Consider the following 26,592-nt stretch of genomic DNA (forward strand, 5'->3'; position numbering starts at 1 on the left):
ACCGCGGGTCCTGTTGAAGGTTCCACGGGACGGGCGGTGGGCTGGTGTGCTCATGCGATCCCTGGGGAGGTGGTGGACGAGGGTCCATCCCACAGCCCGGGCAAAGAGGGGCCCTCGGGCGTGGGTGGAGCAGATGAGCTGCCTCCTCTCCTTGTCCGTCCCTCTCCCCTGAGGTCGGGCTCCTTCCTCCTCCTGGCCTGCAGTCTGGTGACCCCCCCTTGTGCACTCTGCTTGCTGTGTGGGGACAATTCAAGTCCTTCCTGCCTCCAGGCTTTGTGCTGGCTGTCCCCTGGCCTAAACAGCCCTTCCGCCACCTTTATGCACCCCGTGGGGCAGGCAGAGTGGTGAGAAGCCCTCAGGCAGTGCCCGGCCCGTCCAAGGGGTGAAGAGCTGCGAGGAGCAATTCAGAACCCACGGGAACAGTCATGGGTCACACCCATCAACACTGAAGGTGGCCACGATGGCAGCTGCTCCCTGAATCTGCAGCGCCCGCCCCATCCCTGGGCCCAAGGAAGTCCACAGAGGGACACGCAGGAGGATGGACAGGCAGGCTACCATGCCTGTCCCCCCCATCACTTCCTCCCCCACCAGCTAAAAGCAGAGCCACACAACTTGCCCGAAGCCTCTGTCTCTTCTCCTAAGCCCTCCTGTCACTTTCTGTCCCCATCACAGCTGGACACGGGCTGAGAGAGGGCTCCTTCATAATTACCCCGGCTGTGTTTGTCACCGTCAGCACTTCGGAACGCCCCCCCCCCCAGCAAGGTGCCATTCACACTCCTTTATTTACTTGGATTCTTTGTCTTTTTTAATAAACAGCTTGGAGCTGCCGACCGGGCCTGCTGCAGAACTGACAAAAGACATTTCCTCCTGTCTAGGTCCTGAAAGGAGGTGGGTGTGATGAATGTGAGGTGTCTTGGGTGCTCTTCCCATCCATCACCTGCCACCTGGGGGTGACGGCACCAAGGCTGCCTGTCGCGGAGTCTCCAGGGACTCTGCTACCTGTGTGCCTCAGGTCCCACTGCCACTGTTGGCTGCAGATGCCAGGGCAGGGCATGAGAGAGAGGGGCAAGACAAGCTGGAAGAGGGGGAGGGGGAGGGGGAGGGGAGGAGGGGGAGGAGGGAGGATGGGGGTGGAGGGGGAGGGAGGATGGGGGGGAGGGGGAGGGAGGATGGGGAGGGGGAGGGGGAGGGGGAGGAGAGGGGGAGGGGAGGAGGGGGAGAGGAGGAGGGGGGAGGGGGAGGGAGGATGGGGGGAGGGGGAGGGGGAGGGGAGGAGGGGGAGGAGGGAGGATGGGGTGGAGGGGGAGGGAGGATGGGGGAGGGGGAGGGGGAGGAGAGGGGGGAGGAGGGGAAGGGGGGAGGAGGGGGGGAGGAGGGGAAGGAGGATGAACAGGAGGAAGAGGGGAGGAGGAGGAGGAAGGGGAGGAACATGAGGAGGAGGAGCAGGGGAGGGGGAAGAGGAGGAGGAGGGGGAGGAGGAGGAGATGATATGGGAACAGATACTGGAAGCGCCATTCCAGGGGACAGGCCGGGCCAGGATGATGAGGTTGGCTGCAGACAAGGCTGGGTCTGAATCCCAGTCCTTCCCTTCCCAGCCTTGTAGCACGTAGGCCTCCCCTGGCTCGGTGGCTGGAGTGGCCATGGTGGTGACTTAGCTTACAGGGCTCTGTGAGGAATTAGGAAAGTGTCCCTGGCGAATTCCGCATCCCGAGTGTGGCTGTTCTTGCTCCATCTGCCCCAGGTCCCCAAGCAAAGCAAAGGACACGGCTGTCCAGGTGCTCATGCACTCGGGCCCTTGAGGCTGGTTCTGCATCCGTGGGTTCAATCAACAGACCGGACGTGTTTGAAAAATGCAGCATCTGAACACAGGCCGACTTTGTATGGTCACGATGTCCTAAAACACAGTGTCTCGACCATTCACACATTTACACTGTGAGGTTTCATAAGAGATCTAGACATGATGTACGGCACACGGGACGATGAGTGTGCCTTATGATAGGCACCATGCTGGGTTTTGGGGTCTTTTTGGCAGGGGGCACCAGGGGCCCTCGACCACGGAGCCCCATCCCCAGCCCTATTCTGTATTTTATTTAGAGACAGGATTTCATGAGTTGCTTAGGGCCTCGCTGTTGCTGAGGCTGGCTTTGAACTTGCGATCCTCCTGCCTCAGCCTCTCTAGTCACTGGGATGACAGGTGTGTGCCACCACGCCCGGCATATTTTAAAAATCTGAAGACTTGTTTTTCTTTGCTGACTCCTGCCATCAAGGCCAGAGAGTGGAGTCAGAAGTGGCTGCTTCACTTGCAAGCAAGCCAGCTGCTGGGACAGTGTCCCCTGCCCGGACCCCACCCGTCCCTGCCAGGTTACCCTGTGAAGCATCTGCTTGGTTTTTGTCTGCAGTGCTCAACCCAAGTCGCCCGGGGGCTGAGGAATGGAAAGGACACGTCTGCATGTGTTTCTTACAGGTCACTGGTCAAGGTCAGGTCACTGCCCACCCTGCACATGTGGAAGCTGAGGCTCCCTGGACAGCAGCCCGCTGCTGAGCGGCAGAGCCTGGATTTGGAGGCCGTGAGTCCGCGGGAAGTTCCTCCCTCCCTCCTCTGCTGCAGCCATGCGCCCAGGCGGAAGGCGGGCAGGAGCGACCCTGGTTGAATTTACATCAACATAATTTATGTGTTTTTCAAGATCCACGAGATGCGCTGAACAACACGGTGAAGTCCAAGCTAAGGCGACGCTGGATTCACAGGCGTTAGACATAATCACAGAGCAAAAGAGTGATTCCCAGGTCTGAGCCTCGTCAGAGGCTGGGCCAGCCGCCACCACAGGAAACCCGATGCAGATTTAATGACACCATGCATCGTCCCCAAAGGTGGGCTGTCACCCCACGGCCTCATCCACACCCTGAAATTATAGAGGAGATTAAAAATGTATTCATGCGCTTTAATCCTGGCAAAGCCCAGGATGGGACAGCAGATGTCCTTTTAAGATGGCCCGAGGAGCTGACACGTGCCCATACTATGTACCAGGCAGAGCGAGAAGCTGCTGTTAAGCCCCTGGGTTGACACCGTGAATCCAGGTGATGAGCCGACATGAACTGTTCCTTTTGGCTTTGTGGACACCACTGGATTTTATCTTCACCATGATCCTCTGAAGCAGCCCCTAGGTCCTCTCCCCATGTTGAGAGCCACAGCCGAAGGGGCCCCAGCAAACTTCCAGCTGCTGGCTGATGATTGGCTCACAGCGGCCCCAGCAACATCTAGCTGATTGGCTCCTCGGCCCCAGCAACATCTAGCTGATTGGCTCCTCTGCGGTGATGCTCATTGGACTGTTTCCCTGCCCTTTCAGACCACGGAGCTGCTCATTGGGGGACTTTTTTGGCTCTGCCCACGTGACCCAGCCAATTGGCCTCAAGAGCAGAAGGATTGTGGGAGGTGGAGAGAAGCTTGTGTGGGAGAGAGAGACTTGTGGAAAGCCGGTGGTGGCAGTTGAGGCTCTGAGGGTTTTTCCTGAGAGGCTGTTTTGTTTGGCGTGTGTGGTTCTAAAAATAAAGTTAGTTTCTTTTGACAAGTGGCTCCTGATTGTGCCCAGCCAGACTGCGGCATCCCCAAGTCCCAAATGAGGCTCAGAAAAGATAAATCATGGTAAATAGTGGAAGACAGGATTGAAACCAAGGGGCCCCAACCCACTCCCCTAACCACCCAGCTACACTGCCCTCTATTATCCCATTTTAGAGACGAGGAAGCTGAGGCTAGGACAGGTGCAGGACGTGCTGAGAGCAGCACGGCTGAGAAGCTCACCCTGGTCTAGCTATAATGCTAGGCTGGCTCCATGCAGTGGAGAACATCTACAACTCACAAAGGTCTCCTACCTATTTCTATGAATCGATAAAACGAAGACAGACAATCAAAGGTAAAGACATATAGGGCAAAGACTTCATCAGATACTTCATCAAAGAGGATGTCCCAATAAAGACATGAGCACGTGGAGAAGTTTATTTATGAGGGAAATGTGAGCTCAAAGCAAAATCTGATACGGCTCATACCAGGTAGAATGACTAATTTTTTCAAATAATGAAAACAGGCTTTGGCAAGGACGCAGAGAGCTGGTGTCAGGAATGGAAATCGGTACGACCGTTGGGCTGGAATTCAGCTGAGAGGGCAGGAGGATTCCAAGTTCAAGGTCAGCCTCGGCAATCTAGCAAGACCCTGTCTCAAAATGAAATTTATAAAAGGGCCGGAGATGTGGCTCAGGGCTGTAGCACTTGCTGAGCATGTAAGACCCTGGGTTCAATCCCCAGCACCACAAAAATGAAAACAAAAAAAACCACACTAGAGCTGGAAATGTACCTATGATTTCTGGATACACACCCAGCAGAAATGGGTGTACCTGTGCAGTAAGATGTGTGCTCCCTAGTGTTCAGTGTGGCACGGGTCATAGGAGTCCTAGGCTGTGGAAGTTGGGAGCAGAGAGGTGCCCAGTGCCAACACATTGTCCAAGGGGCCACCCCGGGCAGGTGCGCCCAGGTGGAGCGTGGCAGAGGACACGGGGCTCATTCTTAGGACCCACGTCCCTCCTGGACGGGTTCCCATGCCAAGGAGGCTGTGTCCTGCCTACGACTCTGGGTCTTGGACAGCAGGTCATTGGAGTGAAAACCAACTAAACTGCCCACTAATGTCTTAGAAGAACCAAGTCCACAGAAACTCAGGGGACCTGGGTTTAAGATGTCAGTTAAGAAACAGTCCAGGGGTTGGTGCCCGGAGGGAAACCCTCTGCCGATCTTGGGGACTTCTGTTTGTCCTGTGGGGTTTGGAATGAGTGCCACCGTCACCTGGCAGGAAAGATGGCAGTTACGACAAAGACGCAGGATCCCTGCACCATTAATAATAAAGTGAGCGTCTCCTTATTCCACATCCCCACAGGGGAACGTCACAGATCGGGATTGCCCCACGGAGGTGCCAGTGATATTTCGAGGCAGATGGCTCCCTGTGGCCCCATCCTGTGCGCTGTGGGATATTGAGTGCCATCTCTGGGCTCTAACGTGCCAGATGCAGAAGCACCTCTCTCCCCAGTTGTGACAACCCACAATGTCTCTAGAGATTGTCAGTCACCTGCGGGACAACCGCAGTCATGGGCTACAGACACCCACGTGGCAGATCTCACCAACACAAGCCAGGCCCAGGAAGAGCAGGTCCTAGAAGCTTCCATTCACACAGGTTCAAGGCCAAGCACATCTAGTGGGAGGTGCTGGAAGCCTGGTCACCTTCGGAGAAGGAAGAGGCTGGGGCTCGAATGGGCACGAGGAGGTTTTACGGGCAGCTGCCATGCCCTGGTCTGGATGTGGGTGGTGACCACAGAGCTGTGATCCGTTCTTGAAAATGCCATCCAGATGCACCTTCTTGAATCTATATTTTAGTCATGAGTTTATTTAAGAAAACTTTGGGCCAAACAGAGAAGCATGGATTCCAAGAGAATGTTCTGAATGCGCAGCGATTCATTCCAATGGTTTTATAGGCGTTTGCAGTCACCTTTGGTGAACCTCGGTTACCTGAAAGGCCCCGAGACCTGCCGTCCAAGACCAGAGTCACACACGGGACACAGCCTCATTGCCACAGAAGCCTGTCCTAGGGATGAGCCCTGTGTCTCTGCCAGGCTCCACCCTGTTGCACCTGCCCAAGGATCGGTCAGCTCCTTGGGCGACGGGTTTGCACTGAACATGTCTCTGCTTTCAATTTCAGCATCTTTTCTTCTGATCTTGCCGATACTGGTAACCTGAAAAGAGCCCTATGTCCCAGGGAGACACACAACCATAGTTAGGAGGGGTCCGTTCATGAAGTATAGTCAAGATGGATTAAGAGGATCCTGAGCTTCGGTTCCAAGAAGGCAGAGACCCATAAATAAATGTACTATTGAAAGAAGATTAGCGGAGGCTGCTTAACCTATTTTGAGAACAGGCTGTTTTCAACGGCTAAGTGCCACCATTCACATTCACATAATTAATGAGCTAATTACAAAGTGGTCCTATCTAATCATTTAAGCAGCCCTCACATGACCCACGCCTGGCTTCACGCTTGGTTGAGAGTAACTGCTTTTCCTTGAGAGTAATACAACTCTATCTAAAAAGAAAAAAAAAGAAAAAGAAAAAGAAAGAAAGAAAAACAACAACAACAATACCTGTGATTTGGACCTTTTCACGAATTCAAGTCAGCCTTGCACCAAATTAAAACCAACAGGCCTGGCGGTGGGATCTAGATCTTTCTCTCTTCAACCAAGAACCTCAAAGCCAGGAGTAGAGGCTCAACGTGTTTACGGAAAGGAAATTTTCCCCAGCAAAGAAAAAGTTGTCACACCATCTTTTAGCCCGACGGAGAGCAGTTGTGTGAAATCGGCACCAAAGCAAATGATACATACAACAGTAATTAGCGAAGATTACACAGTAATTAAAATCACGATGACTATGTGAGTGAGAATGATTTATACAATAATCTCCACGCTCCCACTGCAGGATGGGCAAGTCCAAGAGCGACTCGAGAGCCGGGCTGGGCGGCCAGATCAAACCGCAGCCCCGCTAATGATGTGGTGACAAGACGGGCCACCGGAATCTAGGCATAAATGAAGTCTCTGACCAGGACCCTGGCTTTTGTTTCGGTTTCCCTAGGCTACCCGACGGGGACTCGGAACCGGTGCTAGGTCTGTCCTCATCATCTGGTCCCATAGTTCCTCTTCCCTTTGGGGGAGGGGAGGAGCTGGGCTCCCCATTTTTATCCACCTAGTAATATTCTGCTTCAGTCAAGGTGCCCATAATCCTCTGGGGAGCCCCTCCTGCCCCCATGTCTGGTGGTCTCCTGGGACTTTCCCCGTCTCCCAGAACAGGTGAGAACAGTGACTTGAGTCCTGGGGTGAGAGGTGCTCTCACTCCCTTGGTCCCTTCTGACTGGTTCTGTGAAGGACATGGACTTACCTGGGCTTGGGGTGTGGGGGAACTGTTGAGAAGAGAGAGAGATTTCCTATGCCATCGGACCCAGAGTGGCACAGGCCTGAGCTTGGGGTCCTTGGCCACCATCTTGCTGCCTCAGAAAGATCGTGGGAAGCCAAGCAGAGACCAGGATTGCGTTGAATTCCTGAATCCCAGGGTCCCCAGGGGAGCAGAGTCATCCAGATGAGGGACCCGTTGACTCTGGGAACGGCAGGGAGGGAGGGCAGGCTGGGGTGACCCAAGATCCCCAGCTTGAGGGGCTTCAGGGGTGACAGAGGCCCCCTCCCATCATAATGATGACACAGGTCAGGGGTACGAGCTTCCCCAGCAGATCAAAGAGGACAGGAAGTGTCAGCGAGAACCCCAGCAGGCGACCAGTGAGCACCTTCAGCTCAGACAGACCCCTTCAAAACTCGGGAGAAGCCAAGAGCGAGTGGTCCAGATTTGGGGGTCACTTGCTCACATCTGGGGATGCAGATCACAAGACAGTTGCCTGCCCTCAGGTGGAGAGAGGAGCAGCCAGGTGAGCGAGGGCAGAGTCCTGGGCACCCTCGCTTTTGGGGGGTCGGGCGGAAAGAGACTGGGAAATGAGTTTGAGGAGCCCCAAAGGACGGACATGTTGAGGTCAAGCAAAAAGTTTCAAGAAGTTTGACGGCAGCCAGGCTGGGAAGAAGTCAGAGGAAGCCAAGGACCGGAGAACGCCCCCTGGTTGGTGTCTTGGGAACTTCTGATGTCATGGGAAAAGTTTGGATGCGCTGGTGAGGGCGGGCTCTGGGGCGTGCTCGACTGAGGCAGAGAGAGACAGGGACACGGTGACTGTGGACCTCCCTTTGGAGAAGTCTGGATGTGAAGGGAAGAAGAAGCAACTCAGCCAGGCCGTACAGAGGATGGAGTTTAAGATGGAGAGTTTGGCCGGGTGGGGTGGTCCACACCTGTCATCCCAGCGGCTGGGGAGGCCGAGGCAGGAGGATCGTGAGTTCAAAGCCAGCCTCAGCCACAGGGAGGCCCTAAGCAGCTCAGTGAGACCCTGTCTCTAAATAAGACACAGAATAGGGCTGGGGATGGGGCTCAGTGGTCGAGGGCCCGAGTTCAATCCCGGTACCCCCGCCCCACCTCAAAAAAATGGGGAGGACCCCGTGGTATCCATGATACATCCAGAAAGAACAACTGGGATGTGAGAAACTGAGGCTGCAGGAGACGCAGGTCCCTGGGTGGGCCGGAGTGTTAACTGTCCCATCAAATGCGGCCAGCAGCTGACCAGGGAGCATCCTGCAGAGTCGGGTCAAGCTATCAGCCCAGGCCCTGACGCCCTGTGGGACCACCGCTGGGGCCTCGGATAGGAGTCTCAGCGAGTCAGGCCCATTGTCCCCTTGGAAACCTGCGGGGCTGGGAGGGATCAGAGAGCCCGCGGCTTCAGTGGGGCTGGAGGACAGGGGTGTGCCAACCCTGGGCAGCCCTGGTACCACCTGCCACCAGGCGCACAGAGCCCCCTGAACAAACTTTAGCTGCCACCACCAAGCCCATAAATGCCATCCCCAGGGGCCACAGAGGTAATTGAGTGTCTCCGTCTCCAGAAGCACCTGCATCTCTCAGCGGCAGCTGCGGCGGCTGAGCGGTAAATCACGGGGCTGGGTGTATTTCTCTGGGGCTGACATCTTCTGATAAATAATGCGGGCTGTGAGTTCAGGCAGTGGCAGGAGACTGACTTCCACTCTCTTCTGTTTTTAAAGTGACCTTCTTTCTCAGTCAAACTGGAAAGAACCTAGAGGCTCGTCTATGGGGCCCGGCCATGCGCCAGGTGACACAGGGACACACACCTCCCAGTTCTTTGCTCTGCCCCTCCACCGAGTCTCCTAGCAGGGAGGACGCTGGGCTCATTTGGCAAGCTCTGCACCAACTGAACACGCGGACGCCCTGTGACCTGGAGAACCACTAGCCCAGGTGCCTGGGGACGCGTGTTTCTTGAAGCCTGACAGATTTATAGGAAAGATCTGGAAAGCTCCTGAAAGTGAAATATGAAGACCTACAGTTCAGCAAAGCAGGACCAACCTTGAGATCTTTGGCAGGGATTTAAATTTCTTTTTTTCTTTTGATTGAACTCAGGGGCACTTGACCACTGAGCCCCATCCCCAGCCCTTTTTATATTTGATTTAGAGACAGGGTCTCACTGAGTTGCTTAGGGCCTCACTAAGTTGCTGAGGCTGGCTTTGAACTCACGATCCTCCTGCCTCAGCCTCCCGAGCTGCTGGGATTATGGGCATGTGCCACTGCGCCCGGATTTTGCAGGGATTTAAGAGAATAAGATGGGCTTTAGTGTACTGGTAAGCAAAGATCTCCAAGATACATTGTGAAGGGAAAGAAACACACCATCAGAATTCAGAAATAGTATACATAAAATAGCATCGTATAATTTATGATTTTAAAAGCCAACCGATATGCCCTTTGCTACAAGTGCATATACCTGACATAATTACATAGAGAGAGGTGTGGAAGGGTGCGCTCCAAACAGAAGATGGCTGATCCCTGTGGAAAGGGAGATAAGATTGGAGAGTTGGCCCAGAGGATTTTAGTCTTCTATTTTAATTTCTTTTTTATTCATAATACTACTGAGTGTGCTGGGAGCAATGATCACCTACCCAGGCATGAGTGGAACATAAAATGAATTGTACCTCAACTTCATGTCATGTTATGAATCGGGAAATCATTTCATTTATATGAAGAAAGAAATTAATTCCTTTATCTTGAGATAGAGATTTGTAATTATCCTTTCTTTACCTCGTCCAACGCTTTTCTTTTAGAAGAAGAGTGGTAACTCTACTAGTTTTCCTTAAATCCAATATTCTTCTCATTATCATAGCAATGGTATTTATGCTATGATATCATTGAATCCCCCCATCCCTGACCCCAGTGGAGATTTCATTCTAAAGCTCAGACATTTTGAATCTAGCTATAAATATTTCTCTGAAACTGGGCATGATAGGTTTGGATTCAGAACAAAAAAGAGTTGAAATTCTGTACAGTGTGGCCATGTTGGAATCCTGAAATGAGAGCCCACTAGAAATGTATTTGAAGAACTGGGCATGGTAGCCCACCGCTGTATTCCAGCTATTTGGGAGGCTGAAGCAAGAGGATCATGGGTTTGAGGCCAGCCTCAGCAACTTAGTGAGAGTCTGTCTCACATTAAAATAAAAAGGGCTGGGGATGTGGCTCAGTGGTAGAGTACCTGCCTAGCAAGTGTGAGGCCCTGGGTTCAATCCCCAGTACTGCAGAAATTAAAAAATAATACTAATAAAGGAAAAGGAAAGGAAGGAAAAAATTTTGTAGAAAATTCATTTTGATTTTACATATTTTGGGGTCTGGTGAGATCATTCAATACACGCCTATAACACGTAGTGATCAAATCAGGGCAATCAGCATTTCCATTTTTCAACATTTACCTGCACTTTACTTTACGCTCTGGAGGCAGGAAGTCCTCACAAGAGGACTTGTGCAACTTGTGCAACTCACAGAGCTGGAGGTGGAGGCCCTGTCTATTCAGGTGAGACCCGCCTTCTGCAGACCTCAGCTCTCCCATCTCTGTGATGAGCACGCTGGACTAGAGAAGCCCGATGCTTCTTTCCAACTCAGAATGTCTCGAATTCTGGTTTTAATTATAATTCAAAGGAAAGGTTCACAATGATCAGGGCTTCTCGCCATGGGCCCTGGCACACAGTAGGCCCTGAATCAACCTCTTCTGCTGAATGTTGAATGCTAAATAGCATTCCTTAAACACTTTTAGTAACAGGACAGATTGACCCACACACTCTGCCAGGTGATCAGTCCAACACCTGGATAAACATCAGAGAGCCATGGTAGTGGGGCAAATCCAAATACAGGCTTCATCAGGGGTTCAAATCCTAACTCTTCCACTTACTTGCTGTGTGACATTGCGCCAACCATCCACCCTCTCTGAGCCACAATGGCTACCGAGCTATGGCTAAATAGGTTCCCATTTCTACTCTAGCCTTACTGCTATGATAATCATCCATTCACCAAACCTTTATTGAGCACAGACTGTAAGCCAGCCCCTGGGACACTGACATGTCCCCAGGAGAGACAAGGAGTTCCTTCTTACAAGTGTCCAAGTGTCTCGTTTGCCCCCTGACCCTCCGTGGTTCTAGGTGCAGGCAATTTCACTCGCTGGGTCTGCCCCAGGACCTGGAGGGAGAATGCAGGGCAGGGGGAGGAGGCAAGGAGATGGGCTGCTGAGGACCCACCCTCGCTGAGGGGTGGCAGAGGAGCTGGCTCAGACCAATGCAGAGTCAGTTGCTCGGGCCTCCCGGAGTCTCACGATCTTCCTAACAGGTGAGTGATGACATCCACCTCCTGGCGTTGCTCTGAGCATTCAGGAGGTGTTCATGCTTCTAAAGCAGCTAATTAGCTGAGCATGTCCTAGGCACCAGGCTCTGGGTACAGAACACCATGAACATCCCCACATTTACCCTGACCACAACCCCAACTGATCCACGAGGAGGCACCAACAGAGAGGTTAAGCAATTTGCCCCAAATCACACAGCTGTGGATCCGCAAATAAAAGATGGGACTCCAGATGCTCTGACTTTAGACGGTGCATGGAAACCACCCCACACCCACTGTCTCTCATGCAAATAGGTGCATAAGGTGTAAGCCACGGGTTATGGGTCCTTCTTGGGCACCCTACTGTAATATGACTATGAAACTTGCACCTCATGTGACGGAGCATCGGTTTTCTCCTCTGGCCACCCCACTTCTGCCTCTGCTGCCTCATGCACTGTGGGCAGGGGAGACCGAGGTCGAAAGGATGATCAGCAAAATCAGATCATCCCCAGATCCCCCCTGCTTAAAGGGGTGCACTGACATTTTCTACCTCAAATATTTCAGTCTAGGATTAACCAGATGTGGGCCAGGCATTTGCCATTTGCTGAACATGCCCAAGGGGCAGCGTGAACCCCTGCCCCCTCTTTTGGTCGAGAGAGACCCTGCTTCAGAGCAAACGAGGCTCGAGTCAGAAGGGTGGCCTGGGCCCCCGTTGGCCTCTGACTCTTCTTTCTGTCTATCTCTTGGGCCCTGGGTTAGGGAGACCTGTGCACCTTATCTTAATCATGCATCTGCTTAATCCGTGATTCCTGATTTATGGCCATGAAGCCCTGATTACAAGAGGGTCGCCCTGGAGAGGGAAAACCAGGCAGACTCAGAGAAATGGGGAAGCCGAGGGAGGGTGGACTTAATTCATTCAAGGAGGGGTGCACCCCGGGGCCAGTCTGTCGGGGAGCCCGCTCCGGGCCATCCTGTGGGCCCATGAGCATGTTATCGTGGCCAGTGTCAAGAGGACCGGCATGGGTAGCATGAAACCGATATGGTCCTGTCTCCCAATAAAATGAAAAACCATCCAGCTCAACTTTCTCTTTTCTCTTTCTTTCTTCCTTCTTTTATTTATTTATTTTTTTAATTCTCAGTATATTGCCCAGGTTGATCTCAACTAGACTCAAGAAATCTTCCTGCCTCAGCCTCCTGGGACTGCAGGTGTGCACCACGGCACCTGGCTTTAGTTTCTTTTCTCTATAGCCACTCCCCCTCACAAACGACAATAAAAAACAAAGCACAAAGTTTTTTGTTGTTTTTTGTTTGTTTGGTACTGAGGATTGACTCCAGGGTGCTCAGCCACTGAGCCACATCCCCAGCCCTTTTTAATATTTTATTTAGAGACAGAGTCTTGCTGAGTTGCTAAGTACCTCACTAAGTTGCTGAGGCTGGCCTCAAACTTGCAATCCTCCTGCCTCAACCTCCCAAGCCCCTGGGATTGCAGGCGTGCGCCACTGTGCCTGGCTAAAATGAAACACTTAAGTAACTATTTTTTTTAACAAAGAAAATTTTAAAACTGTAACCATCTGTAAATGGAAAACTATCACGTCTTAAGTAGAAGTCAACTGTAATAATAACTATTAATATTTTAAAGTTCACACTACTATTTACAATAATCAGAAAACCATGCTTTGGAGAGGTTGGCAACAGATCCTCTTCATTTCGACCCTTTGAGTCAGTGGATATGACCTTAATTCATGGTTGAGAGTAAAGGAAGAGGAGACCCAGAGAGTCACACAGTCAGGAAGGGACAGGGGAATGCCTCAGACTGTTAGGACCAAGGCTGTCCTCGCTGAGGCCGGAAGACCTGAAGGACAACCTTGCAAATGGGATTTGGGGCTGTCAGCCAACCAGTGGCAGCAGGTGACACTCTTACCTGGCATTGAGGGTGTAGCTGCTGACGGCTGACTGTCGAGAGGGGCTCCTCGCGGTGTCTGTGGCCAGGGACAGAGTACAGCTCAGCCAGGACTGCAGACTGCCCTCTGGCTGGGAGCTGATGACGGAGAAGTTGTCTCTACAATCAGAACACAGGACTCTGCGTCACAATGACAACCGTGGAACCCCCAATATCTAGACCTTTGCTCCAAAGCACAAGCCGGGCAGGACCTTGTGCATCGTCCCTCAGGGGTGGGAGTCAGGGCCGTCCCCAGCATACAGATGGGAGTCGTGGGGTCTGCAGGGGCCAAATTTGGTCTCAGTCAAGGTCGTCCAGCTAGTTGATGACATCGAGGTCTAAGCCCTGCTCCTCTCATTTCCAATGCCCATGTTACTGACCTCTGCACTCTTCCTTGGGGAGAAACATGCTCCAAAACAGATTTTTTTGGGGGTATCAAGGATTGAACTCAGGGGCCCTCAACCACTGAGCCCCACCCCAGCCCTATTTTGCATTTTATTTAGAGACAGGGTCTCACTGAGTTGCTTAGGGCCTCGCTGTTGCTGAGGCTGGCTTTGAACTCAAGATCCTCCTGCCTCAGCCTCCCGAGCTGCTGGGATGACAGGTGTGGGCCACTGTACTTGACTTGGCATTGAATTTTATACCAAATAAGATGTCCGTGAAATAGAAAATGTGGCAGGTTTAACTCCTTATCTTAACTGGAATGTGGTTGTGAACTGGGGATTTTACTCTGTGCTCTGTGATTCTGAAAACGGCCCAGGGAGAGGTCTACACAGATACTCAATAATTATGTCCTGGTTGGTGAACCAGGAAATTGTGTGAGTGTGTGTGCGTGTGTGTGTGCGTGCGCACACGTTGTCATGGACACTCTGCACCAGTCCCCATGGACTCAACATTGACCCTGCCCTCAAGACTCTAGCCAAGCAGAGTGGAAACACATCTCATTAAGTAACTACAGAATAAAGGAGAAATGACCAGAACTGTAGGGAGGGATAGAGAAGAGAGGCTAAGACTGGCTCAGTAGGGAGCCTTGATTTGCTTCTTGGGGACACAAGGAAGGTCCCAAGTGGTGGTAGTGGAGGTCAGGACCTGGCCACACAGAAATTGCAGAAAGACATTTTCAGTGGAAGAAATTTTTGATACACATAGGTATGGGGGTCCTTAAAGGTTGAGGCACGGGTGACATGGAAAGGTAAGGTCAAAATGTGCAGAACACAAACATCCACCCAAAAGTCTGTTCTGGACAATGTGGAACCACGGAAGGTGCTTGGGGACATGGTGAGATAAGGCACCGGCTGCTCTCGGTCTATATGAAACTGGAGGTTCAGTCACACACCCCCCGTGTTATAGGCGACGACTGTGAAGTCCAGCTTTGGTGATCTCTTTCCAAGCAGGTGGGGCTGTTTCTCAAGTGAACTGCACAGAGACGCCAGGGGCTCACTTCTGTAAGCTGCTCAGCTCTACTTGGGATTCAACTTACATTTCTTTCCTGCCGCCGTTGCTACAATCCACTGCTGTCTGCACACTAGAAAGAAGCACAAGAAAGGGTGTGTTATTCTTGTGTTGCCAGGGGCCAGGGAATTGGTTTTTAACAGTAGATGTGCTGGGGGTGGAATCCCACTTCCAAACTTTGTTGCTGTGTGATCTTGGGGAAGCCACTTGCCCTCTCTGAGCGTCTTCCTTTGTGAAATGTAGCTAATAACAGGGCTCTGCCTACAGAGTTCTGGAGCAAGTAAGTGAAATAGCCCATATAAAGCTCTCAGCGTGGATCCTGGCAAACACACAGTGCTAATTAAATGGTAGCAGCCATCCCCTCTACTTTTTAAAAGTACAACCAGCACAGCTGTTATTAATAGCATCGTTACTGCAGCAAGCAGGCCATTTGTTCTAGGTTCTTTGTGAGGCCAGCAAATTAGACAGGGGGCAGGACAGCTTCCTGGGGCGCTGTGGGAGGTTCCTGAACCAATTCCCCCGCAGCCCCCTGTGGGGAGACTCCTTCCATTCAGCAGATGCGCTTCCCACAGGGTCTCCCGCCCAGCCCTGGGGTCTCGGTTGTAGAGACAGGAGCTGGGCACCTTTGTCTCGGGTCACCCCAGATCTGTGGGGCCTATTAAGGTCCTGACCGTTCACACCACCAAGCCCCAGACCCCAGGGGCCACCCCATCCCTGGGCGCGGGGCTGCCTCCTCTGCTGGGATCTGGGTGCCTCCCTCCTTGGAGGTCCTGGTCATTTCCTCTGAGGGACGCCCGCACTGCTTTTTGGTCCCTGCCCTCAAGACCTGGGACCCGCAGGGGCTTCTATTTACATGCCCTGTGCCCTCCGGACTGCAATGTCCCTTCTGGGTCAAGCATGAGTCTTATTCGTCTTGACAGCCCCAGGGCTCAGCCCAGAGCTCGGGCGGACCAGCCGCCGTCAGGAGGGGCTCCCGGAGCCCAGCACAAAACGGGTCAGTGACTACAGCGACGGGCCGAATCCACAGGCGTCCTGTCGTGGGCCCTGGGGACCTTCCTCACAACCCTCCTCGGGAGCCTTTGTCGTCCCACAGCTGACCGAGGCGCTCTGGGGCTAAGTCCTGGCCACTGGCCACCCTCCAGGAGCGCAGGGCTCAGACCCCACCCTGCGCAGGCTCCTCCCCCGGCGCTGGGGACGCACGTGTGGGCACCGTCCACCCTGCTGCGCGGCCTCCCGGGGTCCCTCATGGTCCCACCCTGCTATGCCAAGCGCCTGCGCTGATCCCCGGAACCTCGTCGGTGGGCTCCCCGTCCCCGTGGCCTCCCCTGGGCCTCAACCAGCGGAGGACCTGGCTGGGGCGGAGGGCAGGAGGAGGAGAGGGCGCGGCGCCTTCCTTCTCGGGGATGGGCTTCCAGGCGTCTCCTGGTGCTGGCCGTGTCCCTCGCTGCCCCTTCCCTTCCCCCTTCCCCCTCCTCTTTGCCCACTTCCTTCCCCCTCCCCGCCCCTCCCCCTTCCCTTCCCCCTGGGTCCCTCTCTGGCCCCTTCAGCCCTGGTGGCACTTGCTGCTGACCCCTGGTGCTTCCGGGTCCATCCCCAGGCCTCCCTGGCCACCTCACAGCCTTGCAAACGTCCCCTTAGTAAGTGCCCCTCCTTTGGGATCTGCCTTCTGGTTCCCGGGGACTCTACTACAGGGTCTCGTCTGGGCTCTGGTTTCGGTGTTAACAGGCAGATCTGAGCTGGCCGGGCCAGTGTCCCGCAGGGTGAACAAGCAGGAGCAGACTCAACCCATCACCGCGTTGTTCAACTATCGTTAAAAAAGAAAACAAAACAGCAAAGCCAGCCAGGTGCAGTGGCCCCCGCCTGAAATCCCACTGGGTCGGGAGGCTGAGGCAGGAGGATCCCGAGCTCCGAGCCAGCCTCAGCAACTTAGTGAGGCCCTAAGCAACTTAGACGGACCCTGTCTCTAAATCAAATATGAAAAAGGGCTGGGGATGGGGCTCAGTGGCTAAGCACCCCTGGGTACAATCCCCAGTATCCAAAAATCAATCAATCAATCAATCAATCAAAGGCAAAATCTCTAAAGGGTCAATCTTATACGAAAAGAAAAGTTGCTGGGCATCCCACACTCATCCCCTCCTATGCTATGCCTTTGGAAATGAGCCCACCACTACCCACATTTCCTGGGGGCCGTGCCCCTCTTCCATCTGCCTGTGAACTTGCATCACTGACTCGGGGCAGAGGCTCTGGGGCAGAGGCCAAGGGCTGCCAGGTGATCTGTCTACCCACGCAGAGGGAATGTCGTCCAGAGCCAAGGTGGCGTCCAGCTTGGACCCCACGTGATCCGCCAGGTGAGAAGTCTCCAACCAAACAGAGTCGTGTTTGAAATACGGAGGCTGCACTGAGCACGGCTGGAGGCTAACTAAGTGAGCACCTGGGAACGGTGTCCCCGTTCCCTGGGTGAGTGAGTAACTGTGGAAGCCACCTGACACCTTCATGGGGAGGTGTGCAGTGGGGGCCTGGGCAGGAGCTCCTGAGAAGCATTAAAAGGGGTGGGGCAGAAACAGCCACCACGCTGACTTGGGACAAGTCATGGGTCACTGGTCCCAGCAGGTACTGGGCTTTTACCACATGCGGCACAGCAGTGTCCCCAGGTGCTGGGACTCACTACTGGGCCTGAGGGGGCAGGGAGAAGAATCAGGGAGGAGAAATTAGCCCGGGGTTTCCTCCCTGTTACAGTCTCATCCTTAGCTGCATCTTAGCCTAGGCTGGAACATTCTGTACGAGTTGGCTTTGGTGTAAAAAGCCCAGTGGTTTCTATTTAAAAGAGGGTGTTAAAGCCAGGCGTGGAGGCTGGCACCCGCCTGTCATCCCAGTGGCTGGGGAGGCTGAGGCAGGAGGATCGAGAGTTCAAAGCCAGCCTCAGCAACAGTGAGGCCCTGAGCAGCTCAGTGAGACCCTGTCTCTAAATAAAATACAAAATAAGGCTGGGGATGGGGCTCAGTGGTGGAGTGTCCCTGAGTTCAATACCTGGTACACCCTCTGCAAAAAAGAGGGTGTTAGAAATCTATCGACCCCTTCATTATGTGAAGAGTCTCTCAGGTATCAGCTCAGTGGGGCAGCTGGAGTCTCCTTGTCTCCCTAAGTCCTAACACAGAGGCGTCCCTTGATTGCTATCTGTCAAGTGGGCAAGCAAGGCCAGAAGGGCAGCTGACCTGTCTGTGGCACTGACCCATTTGGTGGCACCTGGGACTGGACCCCTCCTCTCCTGACTGGTGAGCAGTGTTTCCTTGTCTCTGAGAGAACATGGCTTTTAAAAAAAAATAATAACAAGGTCCTTGGGCCAAGAATCTGTAAACAGAGGATTGACAATCGGCAGCGTAATTGATTAAAGGTCTCCGACATCCTTCTCCGGGGTGAGCCTTCTCCAGGCACCTGCAGTCTGAATGCAAATGCGGCCTTGGCAGGAGCCCAGGGATCCCTGTCTCCTGGGTGACACACAGGCCAGGGCTGGGCCGAGCACTTAGACCTGGACAAGGGAAGGGAGCAAACAGGGTCTGTTTTACAGGACAGAGGAGCTTCCTCTTAGAAGCTGGGTGACAAGGTCGGCCTGATAACCCAAGTTGGCTCCCTCATTTCTGTGTCCTTGGTGACAAAGTTCCTGACTCCTCCAGCCCCAGATTCCTCATCTGTCATCTGGCAGTGACAGGAACCTCAGAAAGTCATCGTGGGCGCCGGGTACGCTGAACAGGTAGCCGAGGACCTGGCACCTAGGAAGGCCACCCGAGAAGTGCCCGTCATTCAGCTTACGGTCCCTCCCTGGGAGCAGCTCCAGCCCTGTGCATCCCATCAGCTGGCGTCTGGCTAGGGACCAGCTCAGAAGGCCAGGCCCCCGGGTGGCAGCGTTTAAACGTGTGTCTCTGCACCAGGGTCCTGTGGGGCTCCCTGGACCAGGTCAACACCTTCTTAGGTCCACGCACAAGCCTTTCACGCTCTGCCCCGGGTCTGGGCATGCCCACTCTCCTGGGGGGGGGGGAACCAGCAGGAAGAGTTGTCACAAGGGGCCTTCGGCGTTCCCAGGGCCACCCCGCCACGAAGCAGGGGACCGTTCTGTGTGGGTCCATCTGTGAATACGACAACTTAGAAGTGTGTCCCCAGGTGCAGCCACCAGCTCCAGTTAGGCCCAGACCTCTCGACGCGTGCTCCCAATTTTAGCCAGCTTATGAAAGAACGTGTGCTGGGAAAGGTCCGGCTCACTCTCGAGCCGGCAATAGAGGACGCTTTTCCAGAACCTTCATCTCCTGTTGACCCAGCTAGAACTGTGTGCTGTGAGCGGATCCAGAGGTCAGAGGGCACCATGGACCTCTCCGCACCCACCCAACTCCCAGCCGGTGCGACACAGGGCGGCCACAGACCCTGGGCCAGGGATAGAGGGGGCCAGTGTGCCAGGCAGCACAGTGCCCTCCGTGGATAATGCGCTCGCTCCAGGCCTGGGGGACCCACTTAAAGCACCCCTCCATTAATCTCAGGAGGCTGGAGCCGCAGTCCAAGTCACAACACCCCCCCGCCCCGACCGCCACCTGGCCTTCCGAGCATGAGGCCACGTGTCCAGGCGGGAAGGCCCGCTGCACTCGGGCCCGATTCCCCAAACGGCCCCGTGTGATGGTTCCTAATTTGAACAGGTGTCTCAGGGAACCTCACCTGGAGCTGAAGCTACTCTCTCCCCTTGAGTGGGTCTGACTCCCAATGGAGCTCAGTTTGAAGAAGTATCACAAACCCATCCCTCGGACCCAATCCAGACCTGTTACTCCAGGAAAGGGACAATTGAAAACCCAGATCATGGTGGCCCACGCCTGTCATCCCAGTGGCTCAGGAGGCTGAGGCAGGAGGATCAGGAGTTCCAAGCCAGCCTCAGCCACAGCGAGTCCCTAAGCAGCTCAGGGAGACCCTGTCTCTCAATAAAATGCAAAATAGGGCTGGGGATGGGGCTCCGTGGTCGAGGGCCCTGAGTTCAATCCCCGGTAGGGAGGGGGGACCCAGGTCATTGTGGAGATGCCAAGTGGGGAAGCATCCCGGCTGGCACTGAGGGGCAGAGGCTGGGGCAGCTCTGGACGGTGTATCTACAACCTAGAACCACTCGGACTTCTTTTCGCAGCTGCTGATCTGTGGACTTGGTCTGCGGAGGGAGAGCGTGCATTTGTGAGTGTTGATTCTTTGAAATGTATTGAAACTCCTGCGCAGGCAACTCCCCACCTGGTTTTCCCATTCCTGGGACAGGAGATTTGAAATCGATGCTGGGTTTCACTCTCTAACCCACACTGAGGCCTTGAGCCAGGGTCACGGGCCGCACAAGGACGGTGGGAAATGCTTCCCGAGAACTAGCCTGGGGCGGGGCTTGGGACTCCTGCCCTGTTTGGTTTCACGTTTCTGACATTTTCCTTTTCTTTTTTTTTGTACCAGAGATTGGGATCAGAATCATTCCACCACTGAGCCCCGTCCCCAGCCCTATTCTGTATTTTATTTAGAGACAGGGTCTCCCTGAGCTGCTTAGGGCCTCACTGTTCCTGAGGCTGGCTTGGAACTCCTGATCCTCCTGCCTCAGCCTCCTGAGCTGCTTACTCATTCATTCACACACACACACACACACTCACACACACACATACGGAATGCAGGCCCCACAGAGGCAGTTCCGTCCTGAGCTCGTCCCTGTTCCTCAGCAGCTGAGCCAGCATCTGAGCCACGGCCTGAACGCGAGCTTCTGCCTGGGTTTAGGGAAGCTGCCCGATGCCTCTTCATCTGCAGTAATGATGACAAGAAGCCAGTGGAACAACTCAAGTACCCAGGAGGGCATCTGGCCTGCACTTGGTCAGGATTCATCAAATGAATGAATGAACACGGCTGGGGGCGAGCCTCCCCGGTGCACAAGGTACCCTGCTAAGGAGCTGTATATTTTCACTTCTTATTACTCATCTGTCTTAAAGATGAAGAGACCGAGGGTCAGAGAGATGGAGTCACGGCCTCCCCAGCTCTTCCCTGCCTCCGACTGCCGCCGTCCTGCACCCTGCCCTGGCATTTCCACGCACAGGGCCTGGTGGGCAGCAGTCCCTCCACACCTTACGGCCCCCTGAGCCCCACATGAGGTCCCTTCCCACTGGAGGGACTGTGTGGAAGTTACAGACCCAGCCAAGGAAGGAAAGTCAGAAGCCCCGCAGGGAGGAAGATTTGAGGTCCCAGAGGCAGAAGAGCACGAAAGGCCGACAGGAATCTCGAGTTGAGGCTGCTTCCTGGGTCCCAGAGCTGGAACCCAGAAGAGATGCACCAGAGCAAAGGGTGCGCTGGAGGAGAGGCAGGTCTGGGGTCTCTACAGGACGAGGTGAGGGCAGGTCCCCCCAAAGCCCGAGGAGATCGCCTAGAGGCAGACTCTGAAGTGACCCTCACCCTGGGTGAGAAGTCGGCCCCGCTCTCCTTCATGCCCTCTGCCGGGTCCCCACACTGGGCTGCCCCTCTGCCTCTCCCACCGTCTTTTGTCCTCGTCACCTTCAATTGTTACAAAAGCAAACCTCCGCTGTGCATTTGGAAAATGGCTGAGATCCCAGGACCCAGAGCCACTCATTCCCCTTATCATGAATCCAAATGCTCCGGAGTTTCCATTAACGGAACAGCCGCCCGGCGCCCAGCAAGCCCCATGGACAAAGGCCTTGTAATTGCAGAAGTAGGTGGTGGAGGGGGATCCTAAATGGAGTCCTGAGCTGACAGCCACGGCAACGTCACTGGTTGCTATTTCACCTGCAGCTTGGCGGCTGTGCAAACTAGCAGGGGACAGTGATATGCTCGGAAGTCCCTTTTGCATTAAGTGAAGACTTGAGGCCACGCTCTGTATTCAGAACATGAGGTTTCAGATCCACATGGCATCTGCTACACTGCTGCCCAGCATGGGCATCTTTATTGGGAGAGTTGGAGGTGACAGCTCTCCAAGTAGCCAGGACCAGCCCAGGACTGCAAGACTTTCTAGAATTAGGCACTGAAGCCAGGCACAGTGGGCACGATCCAGCAGCTCGGGAGGCTGAGGCAGGAGGATCGTGAGTTGAAAGCCAGCCTCAGCCACAGCGAAGCCCTAAGCCACTCAGTGAGACCCTGTCTCTAAATAAAACACAGAATAAGGCTAGGATGTGGCTCAGGGGTCGAGGTCCCCTGAGTTCAATCCCCGATACCAGAAATTAATTAATTAATCAATCAAAATAAGGGGTTCAAAGTCTGTAACTTGTAGGAGCAAAATCTCCTAACGTGGCTCTAACATGGCCAGGGGTGCGTATGGGCGTTCATCCTGCAAGTTTTAGAAAATGCAAACAAACTTGGGGGAAGATAAAGCAAGTCCTCCAGTGTTGGAATGTGTTTTGGGTTTGGTTTCTTTTTTGGTGACACAGGTCTTCCTGGACAGAGGTGTCTGGTCCCTCCCACGGGTAACCAGAGCTGGCTGCTGGTGCTCTCGGGCTCCCTTCCGGGGCCGCACCACACCTGCGGCAAGAGAGCAGCCTCTGCTCCCCCTGCTCCCCCTGCCAGGAGGAGGCGAAAGAGGCAACGGCAGACCTGGGTCAGGCTCTGCTACTGGGCCGTGTGCCCTTGACCTTGAGAGGAGGGTCCTCCCAGGGACAGAAGGTGGCACCCCAAGGTCTGAGGTTTGGCCACTCCGGCTGCAGCACAACCAGCCTTGCCGAGGGAAAGACCAGGAAGGAGGGTCACTTTGCAGATGAGGGGTGAGACTCAGTGCAGCCTGCCTGTGGGTGGCTGGTAGCCAGTGGGTGGCTGGTGGCCTGTGGGTGGCTGGTAGCCAGTGGCTGGCAAGTATTGGGCCATCTACAGGCTCCTAGTGCAAAGCTAGTCAAAGAAAGCCTCCCCTGCTCCCTGGGCTGCCATGGAGGTGGGATGGGGCCAAGATGATGGGCAGCTGTGGTAAGGACAGCTGAGATGGCCGGGCAGCGCCTGGGAAGATGACGCTTGGGCCACCCGCAGGGTGGACGGCCTGGGGAACAGCAGGCTCTTTCACCGAGTGCTGACCCGCAGCCTGTGGCAGGAAGCACGCTATCCTCTGAGGAAGGACACAGGTGCTGACCTTGACCTTGGGTGGCCTCCCAACCCTTGCCCTCTACATCTGCCTCTTGGAGCTCCTTCTGTGGAGTGGCCCCCCTTGTCTGCAGGAGCTCAGCTCACACTGTGTCCCCAGCACTGTCCTCCCTGACTCTCGTCCACGATGTCCTTCAGCTCCCGCAACCCCACGGGTGGGCACTGGGTAGACACCTCGAATCCTTCGGTCAAGAATGACCACCTGTTGGTCATTTACTGTTCATCCTAATGGAACTCGGTCACTGTGCACATGAGGGGGTTGGAATTCACTGGGCGACAGCTTCCCCCAGATCACTGTCTGCCACGTGCCCTGGCCTGGGGCTCGGCAAGCTGCACCAGATGGACTCGGGTGACAAGGAGACTCGTGGGGTAGCTCCCGCCTGTCCCCATCCCAGCAGGCCAGCCACACCTCCAGCCCCTGAGGCCTGTGGGTCCCCCTGAAGCCACGGCCCCAGGCCCACTGCAGACCTGAGGCTCCCCGAGGTGACGCCCACCTGCCGTGTCCAGCCCCAACCGGCCCCAGCCCATTACCTCTCGGCATCGCTGTCGCTGGACGCCACCTCCTCCAGGGCCGCCTGCAGGTCGGCGATCCGCCGGATGGACGTCTCTAGGTCTGACTGCAGGGTCTGCCTCACGGCTGCGAGCTCCTCCACGTACTTCTCCTGGGGACACAGACCATAGTCCACGCTGAGCCACCCACTCCTGAGTCCTCACGGAGCCCACGCCGGAGCCGAATACCAGAGGAGCCTGTGGGACCCCGAGGACGCTCCATGTCGGACAGAGGGGGTGGGATTTGGGGACCTCTAGCACAGCCAGGGACGGTCCTGGTGCAGCAGGTTGGGGAAAGGGCGCATAGGGACGGTTTCCTTGCCACTCTGTCCCCTGGACGCCCCCACCTTTCTGTCCTCAGCAGCAGCAAAAGCCAAGATGGAAAACCCAGCAGCAGACCCACGGGGCTGGCACTTATGGAGGGCCTCCTGTGGCCAGCACGGCGTGCGGTGCTCCTGCCCTCATGCCCCCAACCTGCATGTGGTCATGATTATGGCTCCCATTTTACAGATGGCAACCGAGGCCTGAGGATGTGAAGCCTTAATTTGAGCATGGTCATCTCTTAGTGCTCATTCTGCTGCTCAGTACTCCCTGTCGCAGACCTACTCAGATTCTGTTCTGACTCTGGAGAATCTCTGATTGCCGCGGGCAGCCCGTTTCTTCCCGCTCCCTTAATGCCGTGACCTTCCACGGAGGGTGACCTTGCCCTCACTGGGGACATTTGCCAATGTCACAACTTGGGTGCTGCTGGCACTGAGTGAGTAAAGGGCAGGGGGAACTGTGTGGCCCAATTGTCCCCAGCGCTGGGCCTGCCCCCGGGCTAGACCCAGAATCCAGGTTCTGGAAGCGAATCCCGACGGGGACAAATCAAAAGGGAGGCAAAGCTCTGAGCCCCCAGAGGTGGGAGCGGTGCTGTGGATGAGGGAGGGGCTGAGAGGCCCCGTCCCCAGCCACTGGCCACGATGAGGGAAGTCACCGCGGGTCCCTACGATGCCATGAGTCAGACTTTAACGCGAGCCCTGAGGACCGCGGTGGTGGGAAAGGCTCTGGGAAACCAGGTGAAGCCACAGAACAGAGGACAACACGCCAACCCAGGCCACCAGGCAGCCGCGCACAGGGACAAGGTGCCAAGCTCACTTTGCGCTGTTGTTAAAGGGACCCCGCCTGATGACGGGGGAGGGTTTACCGTCAGATATCACTGCGGTTCCCAGCTCCCGGGGAACCCCCTGGCTGTGTGACTGCGAGCAGCTCGCCACCCTCTCTGGGCCTGAAATCTATTTTTTTCTGCTTTGACGAGGAACCTGAGGCCAGAAGGGTCATCTCAGGCTCTGCGATGCCCCAGAGGAGGCCGGGACGTTATTGTGACGTCAAGTGACTGTGGGTCTTTTCTAATTCTGGAGAGAGAGGAAGAGGCTGTTGGCAAAGGCTGGGCAAGTCCCAGGGCCAAGCCCGGCTGCGGAGAAGAGCGGGGCTGGGCGGGAAGCAGAGGCGGCCTGAGGAGGGGTGGCCGTCCCTTCCCAGCCCTGCTCGGGTGCACTGTGCCCCTGTCAGCATCACGCAGTGGCCTCGAATGTCTGAAGTTCAACCCTGAGGGAGTCTCCTGGTAAGTGGACAAGAGGGACAGAGACAAGTGCTCTGTTGCTCAATGCTGTGTGACCTTCAGCAAGTGACTCAACCTCTCTGACCCTCTGTTGTCTCATTGGTAAAAGGAGGGTGGCAATCATCCCTCCTTCAAAGGGCTCTTTGGGGAGTAAATGGACTTGGTCCAGTGGGAAGGCTCAGTGAATGGTGGCATCTGTATCATTCAGTTCTCAGAGGAGGGTAAGGAGACTGGAAGGGGACATACTGTCCTTACGTCATGGAGGAGACTTGCTAAGGTCACACACCAGTAATGAGCCTGGAGGGCAGGACTCCGGCTCCAGAGCCCTGCAGAGAGAAGACCAGGGTGACAAGCAAGGGTGGCCAGGGGCATGAATCCACAGGACGGAGGGGGAGGCCGGGAGCAGGGAAGCCATCCATAGACCAGGGGACAGGGACCCGGGACCTGCCACTAGCGCCCACCCTCCACGCGGCCCATCTGCTGGGGCCGCATCAGACTCTGTGGGGCGCACAAGGAGCGGCCTGGGAGCCCAGCCGCTGTGGCCAGCAACCAGCAGATCCCCCGGCTTCCCTGGACACCCAGCGGAGGCTGCTGAGGGTAGAGACCGAGTCACTAAGAACAGGACACAGCGGCCTCCCTGGGGCAGACGGAGCAAGGCCCCACCAAGACCCCCGAGACCAGGGAGGAGGACACAGGAGAGGGGCCACGTGGGAGCACCCCGTCCTTCTTCACCCCCACACAACGGGCCGTGGACCCTGGCGGGCTGGCCACCACCAACATGATGCTCAGGGCCCACAGCAGAGGCCCACAGACGGACAGGTGCCCAGAGGAACAGGAGCCTGCGTGTGGTGGTCCGGACGCTGTCACAGACACGCGGCCCCCGTACAGGCTGGTGGGGTCACAGATCCGTCCATCCCGGGAACGTTCACTGAGCCCCTACTGTGGGCCGGCTCTGGTCTAGGCCCAGCCGCTGTACCCTTCTGATGGCACGGGGCTTCCTTTGCTGCGGGGACCTGATCTCCCTGACCCTGGGGCGTCTGGTGTGTAGCAGGCACCCGGCTAGGACGGGGATGGACGAACAGACAGACACTCGCTGATGCGTGACCCGGAACGCACATGCTCTGAGCCCAGGCTGCTCCCCCAGAAGCACGAGGCATCGAGGTGGCCGCGCGGGAAGCGTTTTGTATGATAATTAATGAGTGCAACTAAGCCGTCTCCTCTCACGATGTTCAATTAGGTTAATATTTAGAGCCGTTGTTTGTTTGTCTCTCCGCCCTGAGCCTGTCTGTCTCCGAGGCCCGCTGCCGTCTGCAAGTGCAGGACTCTCCCAGGTCAGTGTCGGTCCCCTACCCCGCCGGGCTCTCCAGGTTCATGTCACCCAGGCCGCGATATTTACCCTACAGATCAATGGATCTCAGAGACGCTCGGCCCCTGGTGGAAATGCACTGTTATTTTTTTCTGATTCATTAAAGATGAGCAGAGCCTCCTGGTCAGGCCAGGGCAGTGGCCAGGGCTCACAGACTTCGACAGCCCCAGCGTCTGGCACCTGCCTTAATAAACAGGAAGCATCTATTGATCAGCATCTGTGTGATCGGCCATTGGCCATCCCCCTCCTTCACCTCGAGAA

The 26,592-nt window shown here is 55.2% G+C and overlaps 1 protein-coding gene across 10 annotated transcripts in view; it reads right to left on the reverse strand.

Annotated features, from left to right (window-relative positions):
* Positions 1-26,592, reverse strand: part of LOC124081144 (beta-adrenergic receptor kinase 2) — a 346,261-nt gene that overhangs the window by 4,936 nt on the left and 314,733 nt on the right. For all 10 annotated transcript variants that reach the window (XM_046427320.1, XM_046427319.1, XM_046427318.1 and 7 more), the window contains 3 exons: positions 23,348-23,478; positions 14,727-14,771; positions 13,229-13,366 (listed from right to left, as the gene is read on the reverse strand). In XM_046427320.1, the coding sequence (XP_046283276.1) occupies positions 13,229-13,366; positions 14,727-14,771; positions 23,348-23,478 (314 nt within the window). The remainder of the gene's footprint in view (positions 1-13,228; positions 13,367-14,726; positions 14,772-23,347; positions 23,479-26,592) is intronic.

This window comes from Marmota monax, unplaced genomic scaffold (assembly GCF_021218885.2).
Source record: "Marmota monax isolate L192 unplaced genomic scaffold, Marmota_monax_Labrador192_F-V1.1 WCK01_AAM20220418_F8-fsc00177, whole genome shotgun sequence".
In the NCBI taxonomy this organism is placed as follows: Eukaryota; Metazoa; Chordata; class Mammalia; order Rodentia; family Sciuridae; genus Marmota; species Marmota monax.